At 38.4% G+C, this 22,767-nt stretch overlaps 1 protein-coding gene across 2 annotated transcripts in view; it reads right to left on the bottom strand.

Annotated features, from left to right (window-relative positions):
- fgd (faciogenital dysplasia) overlaps positions 1 to 22,767 on the bottom strand; it is a 71,284-nt gene that overhangs the window by 8,486 nt on the left and 40,031 nt on the right. The window contains exons 1-13 of one of the 2 annotated variants that reach the window (XM_088082014.1): positions 21,086 to 21,320; positions 17,840 to 18,010; positions 15,602 to 15,803; positions 14,495 to 15,101; positions 11,037 to 11,126; positions 7,071 to 7,207; positions 5,377 to 5,533; positions 4,633 to 4,771; positions 1,894 to 1,952; positions 1,209 to 1,355; positions 1,012 to 1,104; positions 826 to 905; positions 248 to 278 (exon numbers count right to left, since the gene is read on the bottom strand). In XM_088082014.1, coding sequence (XP_087938140.1) covers positions 248 to 278; positions 826 to 905; positions 1,012 to 1,104; positions 1,209 to 1,355; positions 1,894 to 1,952; positions 4,633 to 4,771; positions 5,377 to 5,533; positions 7,071 to 7,207; positions 11,037 to 11,126; positions 14,495 to 15,101; positions 15,602 to 15,803; positions 17,840 to 18,010; positions 21,086 to 21,305 — 2,133 coding nt within the window. In that variant the 5' untranslated portion in view covers positions 21,306 to 21,320. Of the gene's footprint in view, positions 1 to 247; positions 279 to 825; positions 906 to 1,011; positions 1,105 to 1,208; positions 1,356 to 1,893; positions 1,953 to 4,632; positions 4,772 to 5,376; positions 5,534 to 7,070; positions 7,208 to 11,036; positions 11,127 to 14,494; positions 15,102 to 15,601; positions 15,804 to 17,839; positions 18,011 to 21,085; positions 21,321 to 22,767 lie in introns of those variants that run through there. The other variant, XM_042491545.2, reaches the window with a different exon arrangement.

The following is a 22,767-nucleotide window of genomic DNA, read 5'->3' as shown; positions in this document are numbered from 1 at the left end:
TAATCAGCTTTACTCTGCTGTAATGGGCTAAATGAGCAATAATGAGCAGCTTTATTAGAGAATATAATTCCCAAACACACTGAATGAGTGCAGGGAGGATATGTTTGCTAATTCCATTCTCTAATAAAACAGAAAAGGCACGGGCCCCAAAATGTTACATGTGCTCATGAGAGACTGAGACGTGTGTGCATATGTGCGTGGGTGGTGTACGGCTGTATCTATGCGAGAGCATGTGTGTGATCCTTGCCTGAATCCAATCTTCTTTCTCCTCTGCTGTCCTGTAAAGCAAATAAAAATGATCATGAGATTATTTTTTCTCCACAAAAAATACAAATAATCACGTCGAAATGGCTTGGACTATTCAAACATTCACCCCAAACAGTGCTAGCATGACAAAGAAATAAAATAAAAATAAATAAGAGAAATAATTATAATCTGAACCAGCTGAGGTCGCTGGCTAGCAGTGTTGGGGAGTAACTAGTTACATGTAATGGAGTTAAGTAATTAAATTCTAAAATAAATGCATCTGTAATCTGTTACAGTTACTGAGAAAAAATATGTAATTAAATGAGATTTACTAATCAAAATGTCTGTGATTACAAATGGGTTACATATGAATATTATATTTTTGGTAAAAAGTTTATCTTTAGTTTAGGCTTCAGTTTTCATATTATATATGATATATGTATTTTTTATATTATTTATTTATGGAGTTGCTAAAGTGTTATTAAACACTTTAGGGGCTCCATAGGAATAAGTGCATTTTAAACAGTTAACAGCAAATCTTCTAACGTCACTTCAGTCTGTAGATTCAAGTGTCCGTACCTTGCTTGCAGCTCCAGTGAACGCTGCTTGCCGATGATGGCAAACGTGTGAGGAAGGTTCTGCTTCACATTCTCCTGCACCTGAGGCCAAGAAACAAAGGAAATTGAATTTGCAGCCACCAGAATAAATAAAAGGCCAGAGGAAGAAAAAAAATACATCTAACAGGATGAGAAGGCGGAACTGCACCTCCATGCCGGCGATATCAATCCTCTCTCTGACACTGAACTTCTGTCCCATCAGTCTGAGTTTAGGCACGCAGTATAGCACCATATTGTTAAACTAGATCAGAGACAGAGGATGTAGCTGATGAGTGAAATGAAAAATACAAAGCTCACAAAGAGTCTTCAGCAGTTTGATATTTCTCTAATTTTCAGTCCTCTCACCAAGTAGAGGTATCGGTCTTGTGCTGTTCCATTTTTGGCTGACATCTTTTTGATATGTCCTTCTTTGATGAGCTCATTGGCCGGGTTAACTATGTCCTCCTCTCCTCCAAGCCTCTCATAAACCTCCAGCAGTTTGTGCATCTTCTCCTGAAAACACAAGGCAACAGCAGGATGAGGACAGAGGGCACCTGAGAGTGGGACGACAGGTGGAGCTTTATACAAAACTCCACCAGAGGGGGTTATGTTGTTATGAGGTAAGCCTCTAATTCATTCATGTGTTTTCCAGCAAGGCAGGAAAGCAGGTATTACATTTCTTTATTGATTCACAAGTGCATTTGTCTGCTTGAGTTGTTTTAAAGGATGTGAGAAATACGAGTAAGAAGGCCAGACAGAGGAAAGAGATGTAGAGGATGAGTGTTAAAATGTCAGGCTTCCGCAAGCTGTGAAACTCAAGGCAGGAAACAGCAACTTCCTGTCTGTACCAATCCATCTTGCTCACTCCCTCAGACGAACACATGCAATGCTGCTGGCTGACAGAGCGGCATCAGCAACTCTTTGGTTGAGTAACACATAAGCTGCTTTTTATAAAGCTCAATGAGACAGTGAAAGAGTGTTGAAAAGAGTTTAGAAAGAGATGACGGCAAGAAGAAAGAGAGTGAAGAAGAGTGTCGAGGAAAAGTCTTACCATTTTCCTGATTGCTGCATTGGAATGGTTAGCTGCAGTCGAAATTAGCTCCAGTGCCTCTGTAACAAGAATTCACATATAAAATGTTAGAATTAAATCCAGAATTAACAACAATGAGATCAAAATAAGATCGAGTAAATCTGTATAAAACTCCAGATATTAATCAATATCTCTCTTTGTGTGTGCTGGTCACTGAAAAATAAGAACTGTCACAGATGTCAAACCATAGAATATAATGAATCAGGAAAAGAAGCTTAACACTGAACACACTACATGCATTAGACTGGCTTTTAGCCAGCAGAAAGCATTGTGAGCACCTGAGTCAGCCATCTTAATCATGGCCTACATAAACAGAAGAGACACACAGCCGGAGGAAATGAGGCCAAAACAACTGTGATTAACTGCTTTTCAACAGGAGTGGATGAGAGAAAAACTCCTCCACAGACTCCAAACACCACAGTGTGGTGAAGCTAATGCTAAGGTAAATGGAAACACGGATGTGGGTGGACACAAGATCACGTAAAATGGAATTTGGGGGATTTAAGATAGACGCAATAACGTAAAGTGTGTAATCTGTCTCTGTTATTCAGGAGATGAAACTACACACAGCATCACACTCTGCAGACGAGAGGTACTGGATGTTCTGGTATCATCTCCATGATAGATTAAATGATCTGGTTATCCTAATGAGGGCACTACTGAGGCTGACGTACTTCTCTCTCCACACAACACAAGATCTGTTTTAACTTAAAGAGGAATATGTTATTTTATCACAATTATTCTTGTTGGTGTGTAATGTTAAAGGAATCCCTCACTCCCCAAATGACCGTTTGTATATCAGTTACAGTTACAGTGTTATGTTTAATATCTCACAAGCCTCCAAGGTGCATGAAGAATCCCAAAACAGACAAATTCCTGATGAACTAAACTCTCAGGGGTCTGGGTTTGAGAACAGCAATACTATATCAAAACATCTGTTTACAAAGTCTCACACAACTCATGCAGGATAATCCAAGTCGGATTCATCCAGTCATATTTTCAGTACTTCCCAAACACTAAGTGTGGGAATCATCTAAGCCCCAAGATATGATATTAACGTGATACTTTGGTCACTATAAAATATTATTGTGATTTTCAACGTGTTGCGATATGCTGTATTGCGATAATATATATTGTGATATATTGCAATTCATCTTTCCGTATTTCTAACTGTATGTTATGTCCCCAAAGGAAAAAAATGTCAACATCTGTCCTATTTAATATGATAAAGTTTTAAATTCAAAGTTTCTTACTACAATCATTGTTACAGCAGCTAAATGTATCTAGTGGACTGAAAAAGTAATTGATTTTATTATTTTAGTAGGCTACCAAAATTAGAATTTGCATTTGCAATATTAATTATTCATACCAAGAAAGATACTTAGTGTTCCTGTATTGGTACAATATTGCAAATATCACGATACTATGCTGTATTGATTTTTCCCCTTACTCCTATCAAACACAATTATTTTAGTTTAAACCTTAACATTTAAAACACTTTACCATAAACAGCACAGGTACACTGCTTATCTGTGTCTGAGACTATTTAAATGTGATCCTCATGACTTCAAATTATCAAGAGTTTGTTAAGGGAGGCATGCACAAATTATTTTTTTCCTCCAAAGTCAATGTAATTAATTCTGAGAGCAAATGAATTTGAAAGGTCAGTTGAGCTGAATTTTCAGGCCCATCCAGATGAAAGAACCGTGACTCTGATGCATATTTTGTTTGTTGCAGTTCTAAGAAAGTTACTTTTAGAAATCTAATCTAATCTGTATCTCATCTAGAACATGCGATATATTAAATTTCACAGCTTAACAAAATGTGGTGATATGCATCAGTGAGAACTGAGGAAACAATGAATCATCACATAAAGTAGTCTAAATCTCATTAAATGGCTCCTTAACAAGGTTTGTGTAAAAGTGAAGCAGCAACAAGCGAAATCCACAGAGGGTTTGCATTCTCAAGCAAAATGTGATCAGATACATCAAGGTGAAGTGAAGCAAAAGTGGCTCTTGCAATGAAACAGCTCAGACAGTCTTTTAAAGCTGACTAGGAGCTTCAGTTTCACTTATTTTTCCTCGATACCTGCTACTTTCTGCTCCTCCTCTTGAGCCACGTAACTCAGGATGAACACAAATGTTCATTTGTGCATTATAAACGCGAGCGGACGTGCCTTTGCTTCACCTGCGCTTTCTGGAATGTGAATCTGCATCGGTGCGCCTCCTGTCAGGTCCTTTCATTGAGATTTTTGTGTTCATGCCACCTCTTATTACTGCATCCTTTTAAGCCGAATGGCAGTTCTCACATTTGCAATGGAAATCTAGTCCAATCAAGCCCAGAAATGTGCCCTTTATTTTAATGAGGACACTGTCATCTAGACATCTCTTATTCCTCTATTTAGTTTAAAATGGATAAAAATAATCTGCTTGTAAAGGGAGATTTACTCTTCATGTAATGATGTATGTTTATATTTACATTTTGCTTCAAAATCTTTTACAGAATCTATGCCAGAATTTATTTTCAGTCAAACTTTGTAAAAAAGAAAAAAAAAAAAGAATTGCATAAAACCATGAACTTTGTGGGCATTTGCACTGTAGGTGAAAGTTATACTTAAAAACAGGTTGACAGGAAGACTGAAACTTTAACTAAAAGATTTTTTTCTGTGTCGCAGTGAAAAAAGTGGGTCAAATGTCTCACTCTCTGCGTCTTTTCGGTCCAGAGCATCATCAGGCAGCTTCTTCAGGTAGTCTTTGAGCAACAGCTCGTAACGAGGAATCCTCTGGACCGGCTCCAGCATGTGGTGCTGCAACGTCAGGTTCCCACACACATCCTGTTTCTGTTGGTTTAAACACCAAAGACAGATTTCAACTGATTAAACATGAACAAATCTGATGCAATAAAATCCTATAAATTGAGTCATGTCATGTACAATATCATGTTGAATATCAAAGTCATAGTAATGTCATTAAATGTGGTGTAGATCATTCTGTCAGGTACAAATATCTATTAGAATAGACCATAACCTGTATAAATGTAGTTAAATTGGCAGTAGGTCATTCTGATAGGTGGTGCAGATCATTCATTCAGGGACAAATATTTATTACATTAGACCACAACCTGTATACATGTAGTTAAATGGGGAGAGTTTATTTATTATTTTTTTAAAGATTTTTTTTGGCATTTTTGCCTTCACTGGACAGGACAGAACGACAGCGCTAAAGGGGGAGAGAGAGGCGACGACACGCAGCAAAGGGCCACGAAGAGAGAAGAGAGTTTATTTTTAATAACCAATCATAAGATACGTATAACCAGATTTTTCCCATACATGCAGTTGTGCATGTAATACTGGTAAAAAAAAAAAATCTTTGGATTTGAAATATAATAAAAGTGGAGGAGATATCCAATTAAGAAACAACACATTCAGAGACACCTATAGCCCACCTGTATATTCTGGACCACACTCTTGAACTGTGAAGACCGCTGTGTCCAGGTGTTGACCAGGTCCATGGCTCGGTCAAAGTTCTTCACATATTCTCCGTACATCTTCATGAACGGAGCCAGTTTCTGGAGGATGTCTCCAATACGAGGGTTGGAGTCCCTGCAGTGAACACAACAAACAAACGGATTAATTGAAGGCTGAATTCAAAATTCGAAATCTTACAGTAGGTGCAGCTCTCTTCCACAGCTTCACAAGTTCATATTTTTCATACAGTCCTGTGGGTCTATTTGATGGACAGGGGAAAAAATGATTCTGTGGCTGGAGCTCAGTTTGTTTACTTACACTACACTTTTTGGCTTTAATCTGTGACTTCCTTAATAATCCAATATAACAACTTTTTCTTGTAAAATTACAACTTTATTCTTGTAATATCATGACTTTAGTCTCTTAACATTTAATTACATAACATTTAACACTTAATTCTTGTAATCTTCTTTTTGTTCCCCAATATAGCCTTAATCATCCTTTGTAGATCATATCATTGTGTATTTTTTTTTTGTAAAAAAAGAAAGAAAAAAATGAATAGCTGTTCCCTACTAACCCTGTGCATATGTGAAATGATTTTTGTATGGCACGGCTCGGGTTAAACCCTTTGTAAAACATGAACAAATACATAACACCATAGAACTTTCTTTTATGATCTAGTCTGACATTTTGCCAACTGCTTACATTAAACTTTTTACCGGGTATCAGTTATTTTATACCACTCTAAAACAGAAGTTGCCAGTGGCTGCACGGCGCAACTTGCTGTGTAAGCTGCTGTTTTAGAGCGATGAAGAACTGAAGCCCAGGAGAACTGCAGTTTTACCAGAGCGTGAAACTACTTCCAAATTTACCTAAAATTACATGGCATTGAATCTTTGTGTACACTAGTGTATTTGCTGATGAGATCCAGCATTTTTGGGAGTTTTGGAAGTATTTTTGAGACTGGTTTTGCTATAGAACAACTCTAATTAGGAGGAAAATCCTCAAAACCTGCTTCCAAATCAGTAAAGTTAGGTTGCTACTTGAATGTTTGTTTCAGCTGATTCAATCACATTTTTTTTCTTGACATTTCACACACAAAGTGGCCATCAAAAGTTATATTACCACAGATGCAATTCCAAGAAAATTATTGGGGAATTGCACAAATTAATCCTCCTTTATGACTTTCTTCCTAAGGTGCACTTTTCTGGCTGTGTGCATCCTTTTTAAGCCTTTCTGTCTGAGCCAATACATTTTAATGAGTTCCAGGAAATAATGTGAGGGGAATCATTATGTGACAGGTGATTTCCCTGAACACAACCCTCTGGAGGAGTCATTATCTACCAAGGGTGGCTGATGTTGGCACAATAATGCACACTGGGGGTAAATTTCCTGCTTACTGTGAAAAAAAGACAGAAAATGCATTCATTCTGCAGCTCTGACACACACAAAACGGGGGGTTTTGTGAGTGTCAGAGCTGCAGAAGTTGTAAAGGCTACAACTTAGCAACCTGACACCACTGAAAACCTGACAGTGACGCCCTCCACTGCCCAGCTGTCACAGTTTTACAGCCAACACCTACTGACCACAAACAGAGCCAAACCATCCCTAGAATGACGTCACACTGATGCAGATTGGAAATCTGTTGAACTGGCATGTTTTAATTCCTCACCATTCTCCAGTGATGCGGGTCTTGAGCTCAGGCAGCAGGAACTTATCGTGGAAGCAGTAGATGGAGGAGATGTTGGAGAAGATGCCTGTAATCACGTCCTGAGGGATTCCAGCCTCTGTGAGCTTAGTGCAAAATACCTGCAGGGTAAAAAAAAACACAACATGTGTATACAAACAGCCGTGCAACTGTTTCCAAAAACACCCAAATCTGGCTCCTACTCATGGAGCAGGCATGTAAACATTGACAGAGAAGTTTCCACGTCATTGTTGCTCATCCACATAAACATTTCCTCCAGCTTTGACTTCATGAGTGCAACCGGCAGCGAGATACTAAAACTTAACTGCCCATGTGGCATTATAGGGCGCTTATTCAAACTAGATAAACTATGCAATAAAAAAAAAAAGAAGTGAGACAGTAATTTGAAATCTTATTTTTAAATGTCATATACAGTATTTTGTTCCGAAGCTCATAAGAAAACAATAGTTTATTAAAATAAAATAAAACTGAAGTAGTAGCCTATCTTAATTTCTTTTTAGATTCTATTATTTTTTTACTTTCAGGTGGCTTTCACATGTCAACTAATTAAGTCACATAATGCTGCCTTCAGGCGCAAACCTCCAAAATTGCTATTTTTCAGGAATAAAAAAAAAGATGTGTTTTTAAAAGGATCCAATCGAGATAGGAAGTTTACACAAAAGCTTTTTAAAATACATTATTGGTTGACAAATGGTAAAACCCACTGACAGACGTAATTGGGGACAAAATAGAATAAATTTACCAAAAAAAAAAATGAAATTAGTGAAATGTGGAGATACCAGGTTTGCACCTGACAGTGACGATAAGTAATTATTTTAACAGTATTGCCACATGTACTGCCTGTTTCAGTACATTAAGGTACTTTTTTTACTTTACAAATGCAAATGCTTCAATCTCCAACTTAGGAGTAAAGGTGTCATGATACTTTTTTTTCTCTTCCCAATACCGATTTAAATTCCTAAAGTACCAAACAAACAAACAAAACACCTCAACAGCTGTATACTACTGACCTTGTGTCAATAAGTCAAAACCAAAAAAATGCTGTGCCACACTGTTTTGCAACAGTGACAGATCTTTTAATAAATGGCCTTGACGCCTACATGTTTAAACTAACTTCATCAGGACATAAAAACAAGTGGCAGCTCACAGATATACCAAAGCTGATGTCAGACAATCAGAGTCGCACTAGACAGGTGCAACCAGTTAAGTGAGTGTGCACACGCAATCCTATAGATTAAAGGCTTTTTAACTGAAGTTTGTACTGTGCTTATTTTTTTGTATTGCGTTGCTTTGCTATCATGTTTGATATACCAAATCTACCACCACAGAACTCAGAAGCGCATTGTTGTGAATGGGGACTGCAGCAAAATGTATTTTAGCCACATAATAATTTTAATATCAGTGTAAGTGTACCCAATATTTGAATATTTTCCTTTGTCTACCTCACACAACTCAGGCAGCAGTAGACTCAGTGTTCAGTGTTCTGCAAAGTAAAATTACTGTTTTTGGCAGTGGATTCTGGTCATTTTCAGTTTAAGGCTTCAGTTTCCAGTCAGAAAGGGCTGTCTGTCAGTAAGGTAAAGCGTTGAAAATTTTCTAAATATAGTGTACACTTAAACTGATATTGATTTTTTCAGGTGCCTAAAAACTAACCAACTGAGGCAATATTTGTTCAGTGCTGTTTCTTGCTGTTTTTATGTACATGACATAGGGTATTGTAAAAAAAAAAAACATTTTGATTTGGTCTATTGTGAGTTGTACAACTTTGTGGAAGTGCAATAACAACAGTGGAGAATTCATTTCAATGATTCATTGATTTGTTAATGATTATTTTTTTTGTCTTCTTGATTAATCATTTTAGCAGTATTTATAGCAGTATTTACAGCAGTTTAGTATTTAACAGCATAGAGTAAAATTAAATAAAATCTAATCTGACAGTCATATAATGTTCAGGTTCTGTTTTTGTAATCGCATAACTCCTGTTGTAAATCCCTCCAGCCTTCACTTCCATTACCCTTTTGCCTCCCTGCCAGTCAACGCAAAGGATTGACACTATAGTTTCCATGGAAACCGGTGCTGTGAGAAAGTACTGTGACAAAAACAGGAAGTTGACTGTGAGGGTTCTCTGCCCTTGGTAGCAAATAAACCATATCTGCTCTGTAATAGGGCAGCTGTGCATCTCTGTACCACATGAGCTGAACAAAGAGGAAGACGCCACAACCACGGCGAGTAAATTCTCATCACAAACACGAGGGAACACAAATAGATGCTGAAAATAGGCTGGAACAAATATACAATCACACATTTACAAAAACGAGAGATGGTCACACAACAGAGCCGAGTGCAGGAGGTCATGACTTAAAAAACATTTTGTTTAGTGTGACTACATTTAGTTTATAGAGTATTTGTAACATTTTAACAGCTTAATAGCTGATATTCAACCATTATGCTCTGTCTGTGGATGCATACAGATTATCTATTAAATATTTATGACAAATCATCAACATAACTACATATTCTCAACTGAACTTAAACAATTCACCCATTCATTCAACCAAGTTCAAATGAAATATTCAGAGAACATCTAAGTAGGTATGTTTATGAATCTTCACATATACTTGCAGAAAATCAAATAAACATTTGCGGAAATGACAAAAATTGTTGCACCTACTGAAATGTAAATAGATACTGCTTTTCTTTGTTTTCTATGAGAGTAATCTGAATACATTTGTTTTGTGCTGTTCATTGAATAAAAAAGGGAATTTGAATATTTTTTAAGCTGTGCTTTGGAAGATTATGTTCATTAATGACATATTTTTATAGACCAAATGGCAGATAGCTGATAATAGATCAACCAGGAAAGTAACCTTGTATGTCAGAGCCTTGAGAGGAGTTAAACTTGGTGCTAACAGGGCTGCAATTAATGATATTTCTCATTATTTATTAATCTGCCAATTATTTTCATGAAATCTTTTAGTCTATTAAATGTCAAAAAAATGCTCATCATAATTTCCAAGCACTGAAAGACAAAATTGCTCCTTTAGTCCATCCAGCAGTTCAAAACCCAGAGACTATCTTATATTAACTGCATTAACTGCACTAGAACCAACGAGTGTTTGACATTTTTGTTTGACTTATTGCCAGATTGACTTTTTGTTGCATCTGGATTCTGGTCATTTTGAGTTTAAGGCTCCAAAGAGTCACATCTTTTGACGGTAGCGATTGATTCAAAAGAGTCAACATGAAAAAACTAGATTAAGTGCTGCCTAAAACCTGTCCATGATGTTTGTGTATTGTTTATAGTATTATTTTTTTTAATGTATTGTGCAGGATTCTCTATCAATGACTCCATCGAAACAGCTACGTTTGGGCAGAATCACTGAGCCTTAACAGTTTTTTAAAGAGCTTTCTAATTATAAACCCAGTTAAAAGTAAGAAAACATCTTTTATCTACAGGATTATCATACAAGGAGAGAAAGAGGGGACTGTGTGGTCATGACACACACACCTATACCTACACCCACAACCACACACACACACACACACACACACACACACACACACACACACACACACACACAAAAATATGTGCTGCTTTATACAGTGGGCACACATTTTCTTGGTGTACATGCTCAGTTTTGTGATGACAAAGCGGTCTTTCTGCTGCACATGTATAAATATAAAACACACACACAACGAGTTTCTCACATGATGGTGCTTACTCTGCTCTGAGTAATCGTGTCAACAGAGGAAGGGCTTGTTGTCCAGTGGATCACAGTTGCTGGTTTTAATCCAGCTCAGCCCTGATCTCAATCACTAAGACCGCTGGCACACTTAAGAGATTGAAATTTGGACCAGAGGCATCCAAAACACACTGTCACACTCACAAACTCTCTGACGGGAAAACAGACACAGAGGAACTAACGTTACCTGGTCGAGGAGGTTGAGTCTTTTGACGTAGGCCTCTTCAGTGTGGAGAAGCTCTTTGGCGATGTTCAGGAGCTTCTGAGTCTCTGAGCACTGAGGGAAACAGACAGACACCAAGGATTACTTCTGAGGCAGGAAAACAAAAAAAATAACAACATGTGAACAGACACTCTGTCATATTACTGAGGAAACCTGCCAGTTCTTCACTAATTGAGACAAGTTCCCAGCATCCAGACTTCAAGGCAGACTTTAAAAATAGCCACAAATCATTCTTTGAAAAAAACAATAATAGCATATACACATTATAAGACACTGATAAAATAGGTTTATCTGACTAAAATTACAAAACTCTCTCTCTGACGTTTTGCCGTCTACACTGTTAAACAAGCTCCACAACAAGTATTATTCACCACAGTCAACCAACATATGCAGTACACTGCAAACTATCTAGCAAAGTCCTTTTAAAATAAAATTTATGAGCTCAATTTCAAAGTAATCACTGGCTATTTAGGGCAATTTTTCATCACTGAAAGTATTTTGTTTAGCTAGGCCTGTATACTGTTTTATTCAAAGCTGTTTGAAGGCAGTATTAAAAGCATTATATTCATTCACTTCACATTTGCTTTGTTTGCTTAACAATTACGTGGAAGGCTGCCCTCCACATTTCATTCAAAGGCTTGAGGACATAAAAAAGGGAATACAGAATACAGTGTCCTTTTTTTGAAAAGTGCAATAAAAATAAGGTTAATAATAAAGGATTAATGAGGTCATGATGAGTTTAGAGGTTGAGAAACTGAGGTCAACATTAAATGGATGACTTGAACACTGACATTTTGACCTCTGACTATTATAAACAACTTAAAAATTTATGATAAACTTTTGCTACTCTTTTTGTAGCTATTTATTTGTTTTGTGTGTTTGTCTTTAGTTATATCTGGTTCCTTGAATCCCTTTGCAGTACACTCCAACACCTACTTATCTTTTAATAGTATAATATATTATTATCATTATATATATATATATATATATATATATATATATATATATATATATATATATATATATATATATATATATATATATATATATATATATATATATATAGAATATCTTCATGTGATGTAAAAGGCCTGCTCCAATATGATGTCCTTATTTTCTCAACTTTAAGCATGGCAAGTCTGCAATTGTTTTTCTGTAACGTATATTTTCTTTTCTCTGTTCTATTAATACTGTTTTAACAGTTTAAACAAATAAATTAAGTGATTCATAGAAAGCAGTCACAATGAATGGAGAAGGTGCATAATGGAGTCAAACGACCAAACATGAGCTCACTTATTGAAATGCATAACCTCAACGTAACCTCATAAATAGCTCAGTTTCACTGTATTATTTTATTGTTTTAAGGGCTAATTTCCTGCTGGTTCCTGCTAATTTACAGCTGGGGACTGTAGCTTTTAGGAAACATCACTTAAGTCAGTTTTGTACTGTGGATTTGGTGCTATGGGATGGTATATGTAAGGGCATCTCAAACTACAGTGTTAAGGGCAAGGTATCAGTGCTCGATACCTTTAAGTTTTCTACCTTTAAGTATCAGTATCACTTTAAGGATACTGACAGCAGTACTGGAATTGCATTTCTTTTTAAACAATACCGAACCCTAACACTAGGAACATCGTGTAAGCCAGCGCAACAGTTTTCTGACAACTATATGACTGTATGGTATTGAGAAATAAGCTATTAGCAGGCTTTGATGACACTAGGATTAATTAATAAGTGGCTTTTCTTCTTTTCATTGGATATGTTGACAATAAAAAATATATATAAAATACCAGCAGACTTATCCTTCAGTGCTTTCGGCTGAGGCAACAGTCAGCAGCATCTGAAGCCAATCATTTTAAACTGACATTCACAAAGCTCTATTCGAGTCAGGGGTTTATTTCAGCCATGGTAACATCAAAGTGAATGTTATTAGCTAACGTGGTGAAAATGAAGACGTGTCTCTTTCTCTTGTTATGACTCACTGAAGATAGATGACATAGAAAAAGATGAATGATTAAACATAAGAAAAGATGTTTGCTGATACAGTTCATCTCAAGAATGACAGAACACACAGCGGGGTCACGAAAGCCTGTTGCGACAACATGGGTTTCACAACTACTGTCACCAACAAAAACACACGCACACTTGCATTATCATACACGCACATTCACACACACAGCACAGATGGGTGGGTGAAACTTTTACTACAGATCATGCACTGCATAAAATTTTAGAATTACCAGTTATTAGTATGCTAACAAAGTGAAACTCAAAATTTTCATCGTATGCAGAAAGAATTCAGTCTCTTAACCTCTTGCAATGCACATCACTGACAACCCACATCCTCTGTGACACCAGGTTGTTATTACATAGCCATCAACATGACAGCTGGAGTGCCACAAACACTCATGCAGACACACATGCACACATAACAACACACCCTTCCTGTCCCCAGCAGTGTTGGGATCAGGAAGCACTGGAGAGAAGAGATACCTTTCCCCAAAAGACCAAGGGTGTGGGCGGTCAGTGGAGGACGCGTTTGTGCATTCATGAAGCGTTAGTGTGAGCTTTGGGTGTGTTTTGCAGCATTAAAACAGCACTGAGAGAGATATCTTCTGCTAACACCCATGATAGCAAAGCTGTGTTAATCTGCATGACTGCTTCATTACTGAAAACTCTGCCCTGAGTTTCGTTGTTTTAACTATTTCTTCTCATTTGACATTGTTTCATCTTTCTGTCATCACCTCCAGAAATTAAGAAAATACAGTCCCAGAGAAAACCTACCAAATTTACCTTTTAAGACTTTGCCCTGACACTTTTATATCAGGACACATTCACAGCACATAAAGCCCACGAAGGAATAGTATGTGCACTGCTTGAGGTATCAGTGTTGTTTACAATCAATAGTCAAACTAAAGGACAAGAGAAAAGTGAAACTTTAGCTGAGCTGTGGGAAGATATCTGTCTCTGGACTCTTTTATCTAGCAGCCATCACAAGCTCTTGTTACAGCTTTTGGGCAGGTATTCATCCTTTTATGTAACGGCAGAGCTGCTTTTAGATACAAGTCAGTCACTTATGACCGGCAAACCGAGGCTGTAACAGTGTCTAATGTTTCACGCAGAAGTATTCTTTGAAACTGTTCACCCAGGCTGAGATAATAATAGGCACAAGCTACTTTTTCCACTACATGAAAGGCAGTCTGACTGTCTGAGATGAAGCTTTTCAACTTGCAGGATGTGCTTCATTTATAAATGCCGTGAAAATTCCTCAAAATCATGATGTAACATGAAATATAAATTAAAATGTGAACCGGTGGGAAGACACTAATGACCACCTCAGAGCGTTTATTCAGACTTTAAATTATGGTCGTTCAGGTTTATGGTTATGACTTTGATGATGCTTAAGCATGCGATGTACTCACTTTGTGCGCCTCTGAGTGTGCGTCTGTCAGATACCCAGTCTGTGCGTCTGTCAGAGAGTGTATTTCTCCACTGCTCCCCTCATCCAAGTCACTGTCCTCATCCTGCGTTGAGTCTCGCTTGTTGCCCAGGGTAACGCAGCAGGACACACTTTCTGTCTCAGTGACGCTGTCATAATGGTCCTCCTCATCGATGGCGTCCTCATTTGGGAACACCTCTCCTTCTGCGGTGCAGGATGGGCTGTCGATGCCACTGTCCCGGTTCGGGATCTTCCCGTTTTGCTCTGAGGAGTCCGGATTGTCCAGGAGCTCATGGGAGGAGCCCTCCTCCCGCTCCACGTCGTCAAGGCAACCAACGCTGTGTGTGATGTCACAGTCATCCAGCGGGGCATCATCTGAGCCATCGATGTGCATCGAAGCCAGACACGAAAGTTCGGAAACCTCCTGAGTCCGTTCGGAGGTGCCAAGTGCAAGTTTGTCCACGGGGGAGGAGTCTCCTGCGACCTTCGCCGTCGTGTCCTGGCCGCAGGGGGATGTGATGTCAGACGCAGTGTCCATTCTCAGACACAGGTGCAGCTGGGACCGTGGGAGCACCCCCAGGATGGGGACCCTGGGAAAACAAAAAACACTATCACGCCTGCTTTAACCCTTTAAAGTCCTCATTAAGAAAAAAAACTATGGAATTTCATGTCCTTGGGGCTATAATAACAAAAATCAATTTTATTTTTTTTTAAATATAAGCCTCTACCAAACAGTTGATATGGTTGTAATGGTACTCGGAAAACAAGAACAAAAAAATAAAAAATTACAAACCAAATGCCAATTTGTAACCAAGGACTTAGTAGTATTACTATCAATGATAGCCAAATAAGCAATTTAAATACTTTTATTACTGGGAAAATATTTGTTTTTTTTCAGGTTTTCTTAAATTTTACCCTTAAGTGAAAAAATAAAAACCACACCAAAGGAGAAGCAGGTTAAGGTAATGAAACTTCTCTTTAAACATTGACTCACAAATCAACACATTTCTGAACCACCACAGAGCAAAACATGAAAGTGACGAGCAAGACAAGCAAGATTTCTAATGAAATGTCCTGCTGACGTTCTTACCTTGAATTCTCGAACCTCTCGATGAGCAGTCCCACCTTCTGGGCCTCTTTCTGTGGCTGCGTTCCCAAGCCAGGAGGAGTTAGACTGGGCTTTGGTTTAGGCGGAGGAGGAGGAGCTGGCAGAGGCCTGGATGGCGGCGGTGGGATCCTCTTCGGTTTCTTGTCTTGCCCAAGGGCGAGCAGGTGAGAAGGTTTAGGGGGCACTACAGATGCAGAAATCCAGAATAGGCAAGAACAGCAGAGCGAGAGAGAAGCATGAGGCTGTAGACATTAACAAAAACACTCAGGTGACACGTATAAATCCAAGTGAGAAAACCTCCATGGCTGAGTCTACGTGTGAAGCCTGCTTAATTCCTCCTTTAAAAAAAACACAACCCTCAAAATAAACCTAAAGGGAACAAAATACAGTCCAAGATAGAAACAAACAGTAGCGGTGCAGAGCTAGACCAACACTGAGCTTCAGCTATCGGCCAACTTCCTTATTTCAGAACAGGATGCTGAGATGAGCGTGTGCATAAGTCATAGCGGTTCCAGTTAGGTTAAAAAAAAAGAAAAAGGCACAGAGATATGACAACGCTGTCTTTCTAATGCACACAGTGCTCATGCATGCCTGCACATTTTGAGCGCATGCTTTTACTGTCTAGCCATTTAATTTGCATAGATTTTGTTTTCAGAAAGCTAAATGTCTGAAACCCAGATATGTGATGATGTGTTACTATTGTTAATGTGAGCACTTCCTCTGTGTCTGTGTGTCAGTCATACTTTTTTTTTACAAACATGTGATGATAAGCTACGTTCAAATGATAGGACTGGTCCCATTTCTCCTGAGAATAAAAGTAAAGATCTGTTTGAACAGTTGCATGTTTTTTTCTGGAACCTCTGAGGGACTCAGGAACATGCATTACAGAACCTGCATTTTACAAGAGAAACTTTGATCCAATTTTAGTTCTCCCCCCTCCCAAAGAAAATCCTGCTCCATAGTTACTGTTCTCTCAGGATAAGCTACAAGTGAAATTAAAATGCCTTGGAGGGGAAGTTCTTATTCATGTATTAAAATGCCAGCAATTATTAGAATAGGGTCAAGTGGAAAGACACATAATGCCATTAATTTCCTTATCTCCAGGCACATCATTATCACTGGTAGTCCATTTTGATAAGAGGTATTTCCTTCTTGATATAATAGAATTAAAGTCTATATATATTACTGGTGGTTCAGTCTGACTTATTAAGAGATCTATTTTTTCAAGTGCATTTAGGCTCTTCTACTAACTTATCTTAAGAGAGCAGCTAAAATTGTACAAATATTGGCCAGGAATGATCTGGATGCAGTGCTACACTTGGCAATCACTGACTGTGGTTACATGTATATAAATAACTCGTTTATGAGGCTTATCTCGGTTATGATTATATTCGGGATACGGCGTTTACATGAGCACATAGAAATCAGGTTATTCACATTCCATGTATACACCCCAGTTTCTTTGAGAGTACTCCAGATAGCATATTGAGATTTCTCATAAACAGAATATGGTTTTTACATGCTCAAACACATAAAAAATACTCCAAAACCCCAGTCATGAACAGGTTAATCATGTCCATGTAAACATACTCATTGAAACTACACACAGGCTCAAATCAAAGGACAAGAACTTGAATCAGCAAGAGTAGAAACATAGTAAAAGCAGATGCTCCTATACGTCCCATTTTTATGGACATTTTTTCATAGCCTTTATGAAATAATTTTCTAAATCTAAATGTTCTAATGTTTTTGGGAGAAATCATACCAATTTGCTCTGGGTTCAAAGGTTTAAATACTCGTGAAAGGCATCTGAGAGCAGCATATAATCCTCCATCAAACTTTGAATTGTTGTGAGCCACTTAAATATTTGGGCCAAGTCTTTGGTGTAATGTCCTACAATAATTCTCTGTGAATCCCAAAACATAACACATGTTGTTCATATTTAGCATTCTTCAAATGACGCCCAAACATGACCACTCGGGAGCGGCTGGCCTGCTTTCCGGCAGCAGCTCTTTCAGAGGTGACCTACTGAGCTGCGTGAGTGACAGAGTGAGGTCGGACGGCTGACACGTACCGTGTTATAGAGGAGTGTTTGTCAGAGCTGAATAAATGACAGCTAAATAGCGGCGGTCTGATCTCGCTGCACCTTTCAATTACAATGACAGCCCCAATGTCAAATGTGGCCTTGAAAGGAGGCCACACTGTGTCGCCGTGTTTTACCTTGAGGTTTCTGTGCGGTTGGCGGTCTGGGTGAGGCGGAGGGCTGGGGCCGGGGTTTGATGGCAGGCCTGTCGTGACATGGTCTGGGGGTCGGACCTTTCTTTACCAGCCGTGGAGAACACAGGTAGTCCACTGATCCACACTGGTACTGCAGAGAGGAGGCAGAGAGGTCTGGAAAGAGACATGAGAAAAGACAATATCAGGTATTGATCGATATAATGAGATTCATCTAAATACAAATCCACAAGCTGGTGTAATCCTGCTACAGCGATGCAGTGGTGTGCAGTGACAGCAGCTCTGTAGGTGAACGACCTTGAGCCCAGTGTGTGTTTCAGGATGTCGCTCTCGGACAGAGAGCAGTGGGACCAGAGAGGAGAAACTCTGCAGCATCGATCCTGACACCAGGCCCGAGGCAGCAGACACTGAGCAGCATATTGGTTTCTCTCACACTCTCTGATAGGCCTGTGTCTGATTGACTACATCTAATCTGCTCTGGACACTGTCTGTAAATAGACTGTGTTCGTGAGAGAGACCGAGCGAGAAAAAGTTGCTTAATAATGTGTGTGAGCTGCAACAAAGGCAAATTTCTGTTGGAAAATTGTGTTTTCTTGACTCCTAATCTGTCCTTTTGAAACCAGATTTTGGTTTGATCATTCTGACCTTTACTGTCGTTGAATTAACCTGGGCTGTATTTCACTTCATTCATTTTTAAAGAATTTTCTTTTTTTTTAAGAGTATTTCATCTTGGGCTCTGATTGGCATTTTTCACCATAATTCTGACAGCTGATTTAATTAAAAGTAGATAAAGTAACATAATTCAATGAATTACTTTATTCAAAGTGAGGATTTTTTTTTTTTAATGTGAAATAAAAAGACATTTGGTACAGTGCTACAGTGTGGTTCAATCACTCATCTTATAGTTTTTGGACAGTGGAGTTACTGTATTAGAAAAGGTTGAATAAGCAAAATAAGCTGTAAGGTTTTAGCGACACTAGCTGTAAAAAGTCCACTTGTGCTGAGCAGAGCTCAGAAAACCCTCTTTAGAGGAAGTGATGAGAAGAAGGGTGACAAAAAAATATGAGGTGCCAATTATGCACCAAAATGCATCTACAGCAAGTAAGTTACAAGACAAGCAGCAGTCAAACCACAAATGCTCCATTCAAATAGCAGCAAGATATCTGTATTACATTTTCCATTGCAAAGGAACATCAGAAAATGTGCGAAACAGTAAACAATGCTAAATACTAAGATTTGTTTGGGGAAAAATACAAACTGAAAAAGATAAGCCCTGTAGTGTACAAAAACCAATTGATTCAATCGAAATTTTAGATCAGACAGAGAGATAAATGCAGGATAGCAGTTGTGTTATGAATGTGGCAGTAGCCTTACAGTGAGCTGTAGATACAAAAAAAATCTATATAAATCTTCAAAGTTCAGTAATGATGAAAGGAATCCAGCTTTTCCAACAATATCATGCTTTGTGTTTGTGCGTCTGTTCTTGTATTTGCTCTAGAAGCACACACTGTGACTGAGGCCCCCTGCATTTTTGGCAGTTTCAGCTGTTATCTGTTGTGTCTGTCCATTAGAACAAAGTGACGTTACTCAGTAGATTATGTTAATAACTATGCAAACTACAGCCACACATGTCTGTTCCTCCAGGCTCATGGATTCGTTCTAGTCACCTCAACTCTTTCTCAACTGGATTACACCCCCGAAATTGCATCGAGCCCCCACTGGAGCCCCGGCACATCTAATTTGGTGTTTTTCAGCTGTGCTGCAGGCTGTGGAAGGAGAGAAATCAGGCAGTAATGAGTCCTGCTACGCTGTCTGCCCCGTGTGGCACACTGCGGGCTTTCCCACCATCTCTGCACCACAGTGGAATAAGAGCAGGCAGGGGGAAAAGATGAGGCTTGCAAACGGCTCCTCAGCTCTACAGAGTAGAAAATGTTAATTTTCTCCACAGAGGATCACAAAACCTACAGTACCGAGGTTTTATATCCACTCCTTGAATTTGGTCCCTATAGCAACAGAAATATTGTGAGCCTCTTGCCGTGGACACTGACTCAACCCTCTCCGATTGAGGGATGGTATTAGCAGAGGAAACACTTGACCTATGATCAAGAGAACAGGCATGAAATGACTGACTGGTGAAGAACTCTGTGACCCAGGACTGGCTGGGGTCTCTCCTGGGAAAAACAAACAGCGGTAGAAGGAGGCATAGGGGCTGGTACCTATGGAAACCTTGGTGTAGCCATGGTTACCTGAGAGCAAAACCTGGCCCTCATATGAAATCGCCTAACACCAAATGGGAACTTGACGACACAGCAGAGAGAGGAGCTGACACAGTGTTTCTTAATTAAAATCTCACAGACCAAGGATAAAATGACACATCATCCTCCACCATAGCCGCGAAATACACAGCATTAAAAATGAACCGGTACATTAAATCTGTAACTTGTTATTTACATCATAATAATCTCTTAAAGGTATACAGGCAGATGGATGAGGTACCTTAAAGTCACACTTAGGTAGAAGTACAGATTTCTAACCAGAAAAGGATTCTGTTAGAAGTTAAAGTCACCTATTAAAATATTGCTTGTGTAAAAGTGTTCAGGCATCTGATATTTACAGTATTTAGAAATCAAAAGTAATTTTTATCATATTAAATGTTCTAAAGTATTAAAAGTAAAAGTGAATGTAAATGTTGGTACAAAAGGAAATGAACAGAATTGTGCATTTTAATTTCTTCTTAACGCCACCTTAAAAATATAATGCACATACACTTGGAGAAAAATGACGTCTCCTTTTACAACTTTAAAGAACAAAGTCCAGTTTTTCCTTCCTCCTATTTCTTCATTTGTCCTTCCATTCCTTTCCCCTTGCCCTTCCTATTTTGTAGTAATGAAGATGCTTATGGGAAATGTAGTGAAGTAAAAGTGAAAGAGAAATACGAAAAATCAAGTAAATACAGATACTCCCCCAAATACTGTATATTATGTATACATAAACCCATAGACGGAAATAAGTACCATGAAAAAGTATTATTACTTTGTGACATGACACCACTACCAAGGATAAAACAACATATTGGCATTTACCCAAGAAAAAAATGTACAGTTTCTAACTTCTAACGATTCCTAAACTGGTTCTAATGAAAGGCATCTAGGCATGAAAGCTTACAATTATTTACAAAAGAAAACAAATATAATTGTGTAGTATATTCTGAGAAAGGAGCTGGTTTATTACCTTGCCTCCAACCCTTCAGTTTTACATATCCAAAGTCCAAAGAACAAGCGAAGGGAAAAATCTCCCACACGACCCGGTCAATATGAAAACAAATCCTGTCCTCCCAGTCGGCCAAAGCGCGTGTGTGATCGAGACTAAACTCTGTGGAGAACAAAACACACACGCCCTCAAAAAGTACTTCAAAGTCCTGTATTACGCCCAAACACACGCACACACACATACACACTCACATATTCACCTATCCTTCACCAGGTGTGTTCGAGGAGCTGCGCCTGTCTGTTCACCTGTCAAACCTGAAGTACTTCCTCCTGGAGTCAAGGTGTGTGAGTCACTAGAGTTCCCAGCATACTCTTATGACTGGGCCAAATATGCCATATATGCATTTAGTTTTACCTAAAAACACAACCTGATTAGACTGCACTGCTCTTCCACTGACTATAACTAAAACAGTCATTCACCTAATTGATTTGGACTCTGAGGGATCCATGAGATGAGATTAATACTGAGAACACTGATCTGAGCTCATTAATTTCCTCTGCTCACTTCCAGTTACTGAGGGATGGATGAGGACAATTTATATTTAAATGTATTCTTTTATTCTCTCTCAATTATTTTTCTATTATTAGTACTATTATTTCTGTGTTTACTTGATAATATTCTTTGAATTGTATTTACTCTTATTGGTATGGGTTGTTGTTGTTGGTATTTTTGTTTTGTAATTGTCTTTAAATTTTGTCTGGCCCTAGCATTGCATTATTGTTTGGCTCTTATCCTTAGCATTGCATTATTGTTTGCATATTCAGACAATAATGTCAAAACACCTCTGTTTTTATTATTATTATTATTATTATTATTATCATCACCTCTGCACCCTGTAAGGCTACAGGTTACCATGACGATGTTTTCCTGCTGTAACCATTTCATCCACTATTAGCCACTTTAATCAGGTGAACCAGGGGACAGCTGACTTGTCCATCTCACCTGTTTGTGACTGGCTGTGATGTAACAGACTCATTCAGAGGAGAACAGAATGAAAAGAATGAACACAGCGAGCACGTGTAGTAAATATTTCAGGTCACAACCCGAAAGACTGCATTACAGCGTATGTCAAAAAGACATAGTGAAGGGCTGCTGTGTACCTTTCCCTCTGAAATATTCAGAGACTTTCAGGTACTTGACAGAGACATTTTGGGAATGTGAAGACACTCTCGCCTTCTCTCATTCTGTCTTAGTGAAAACCACATGACCATAACAAATCTCTGGTGACACTGTGATGCTGTCAAAAGAGAAAAACCTGAAGAATGTCCCTCTTATGTCATTAACATAACAGAAATGTGTATGAGTCTGCGTGTAAATTCAATTTAAATTCAACTAGCTGACTGGTCAAAAAGTAAGAAAACTGAAAAAGTCAAAATTGAGCACTATTTAAGGATAAATATTTAAAAACAATTTGCACATATTGTAAGAGCCATTTGAGACTGTAAATCTCATTTCCAATAACCCAGTTGTATTTTAAATGCCACTGAAATGTGTGGATCTTTGCACCATGCATTATGAACTTTGCACATTATTCTCTGAAGCATAGATTTTAGTTTATATTTATTTGAGCAGGACATCTGTTTCCACCACCTGTACAACACAACAGCACAAAGCAATATACACAAGCACAAGATGACAACTCA

Source organism: Plectropomus leopardus, chromosome 9, assembly GCF_026936395.1.
Source record: "Plectropomus leopardus strain MGB_pleo_1.0 chromosome 9, ASM2693639v1, whole genome shotgun sequence".
Classification (NCBI taxonomy): domain Eukaryota; kingdom Metazoa; phylum Chordata; class Actinopteri; order Perciformes; family Serranidae; genus Plectropomus; species Plectropomus leopardus.
This window is presented reverse-complemented; position numbering and strand designations above follow the sequence as displayed.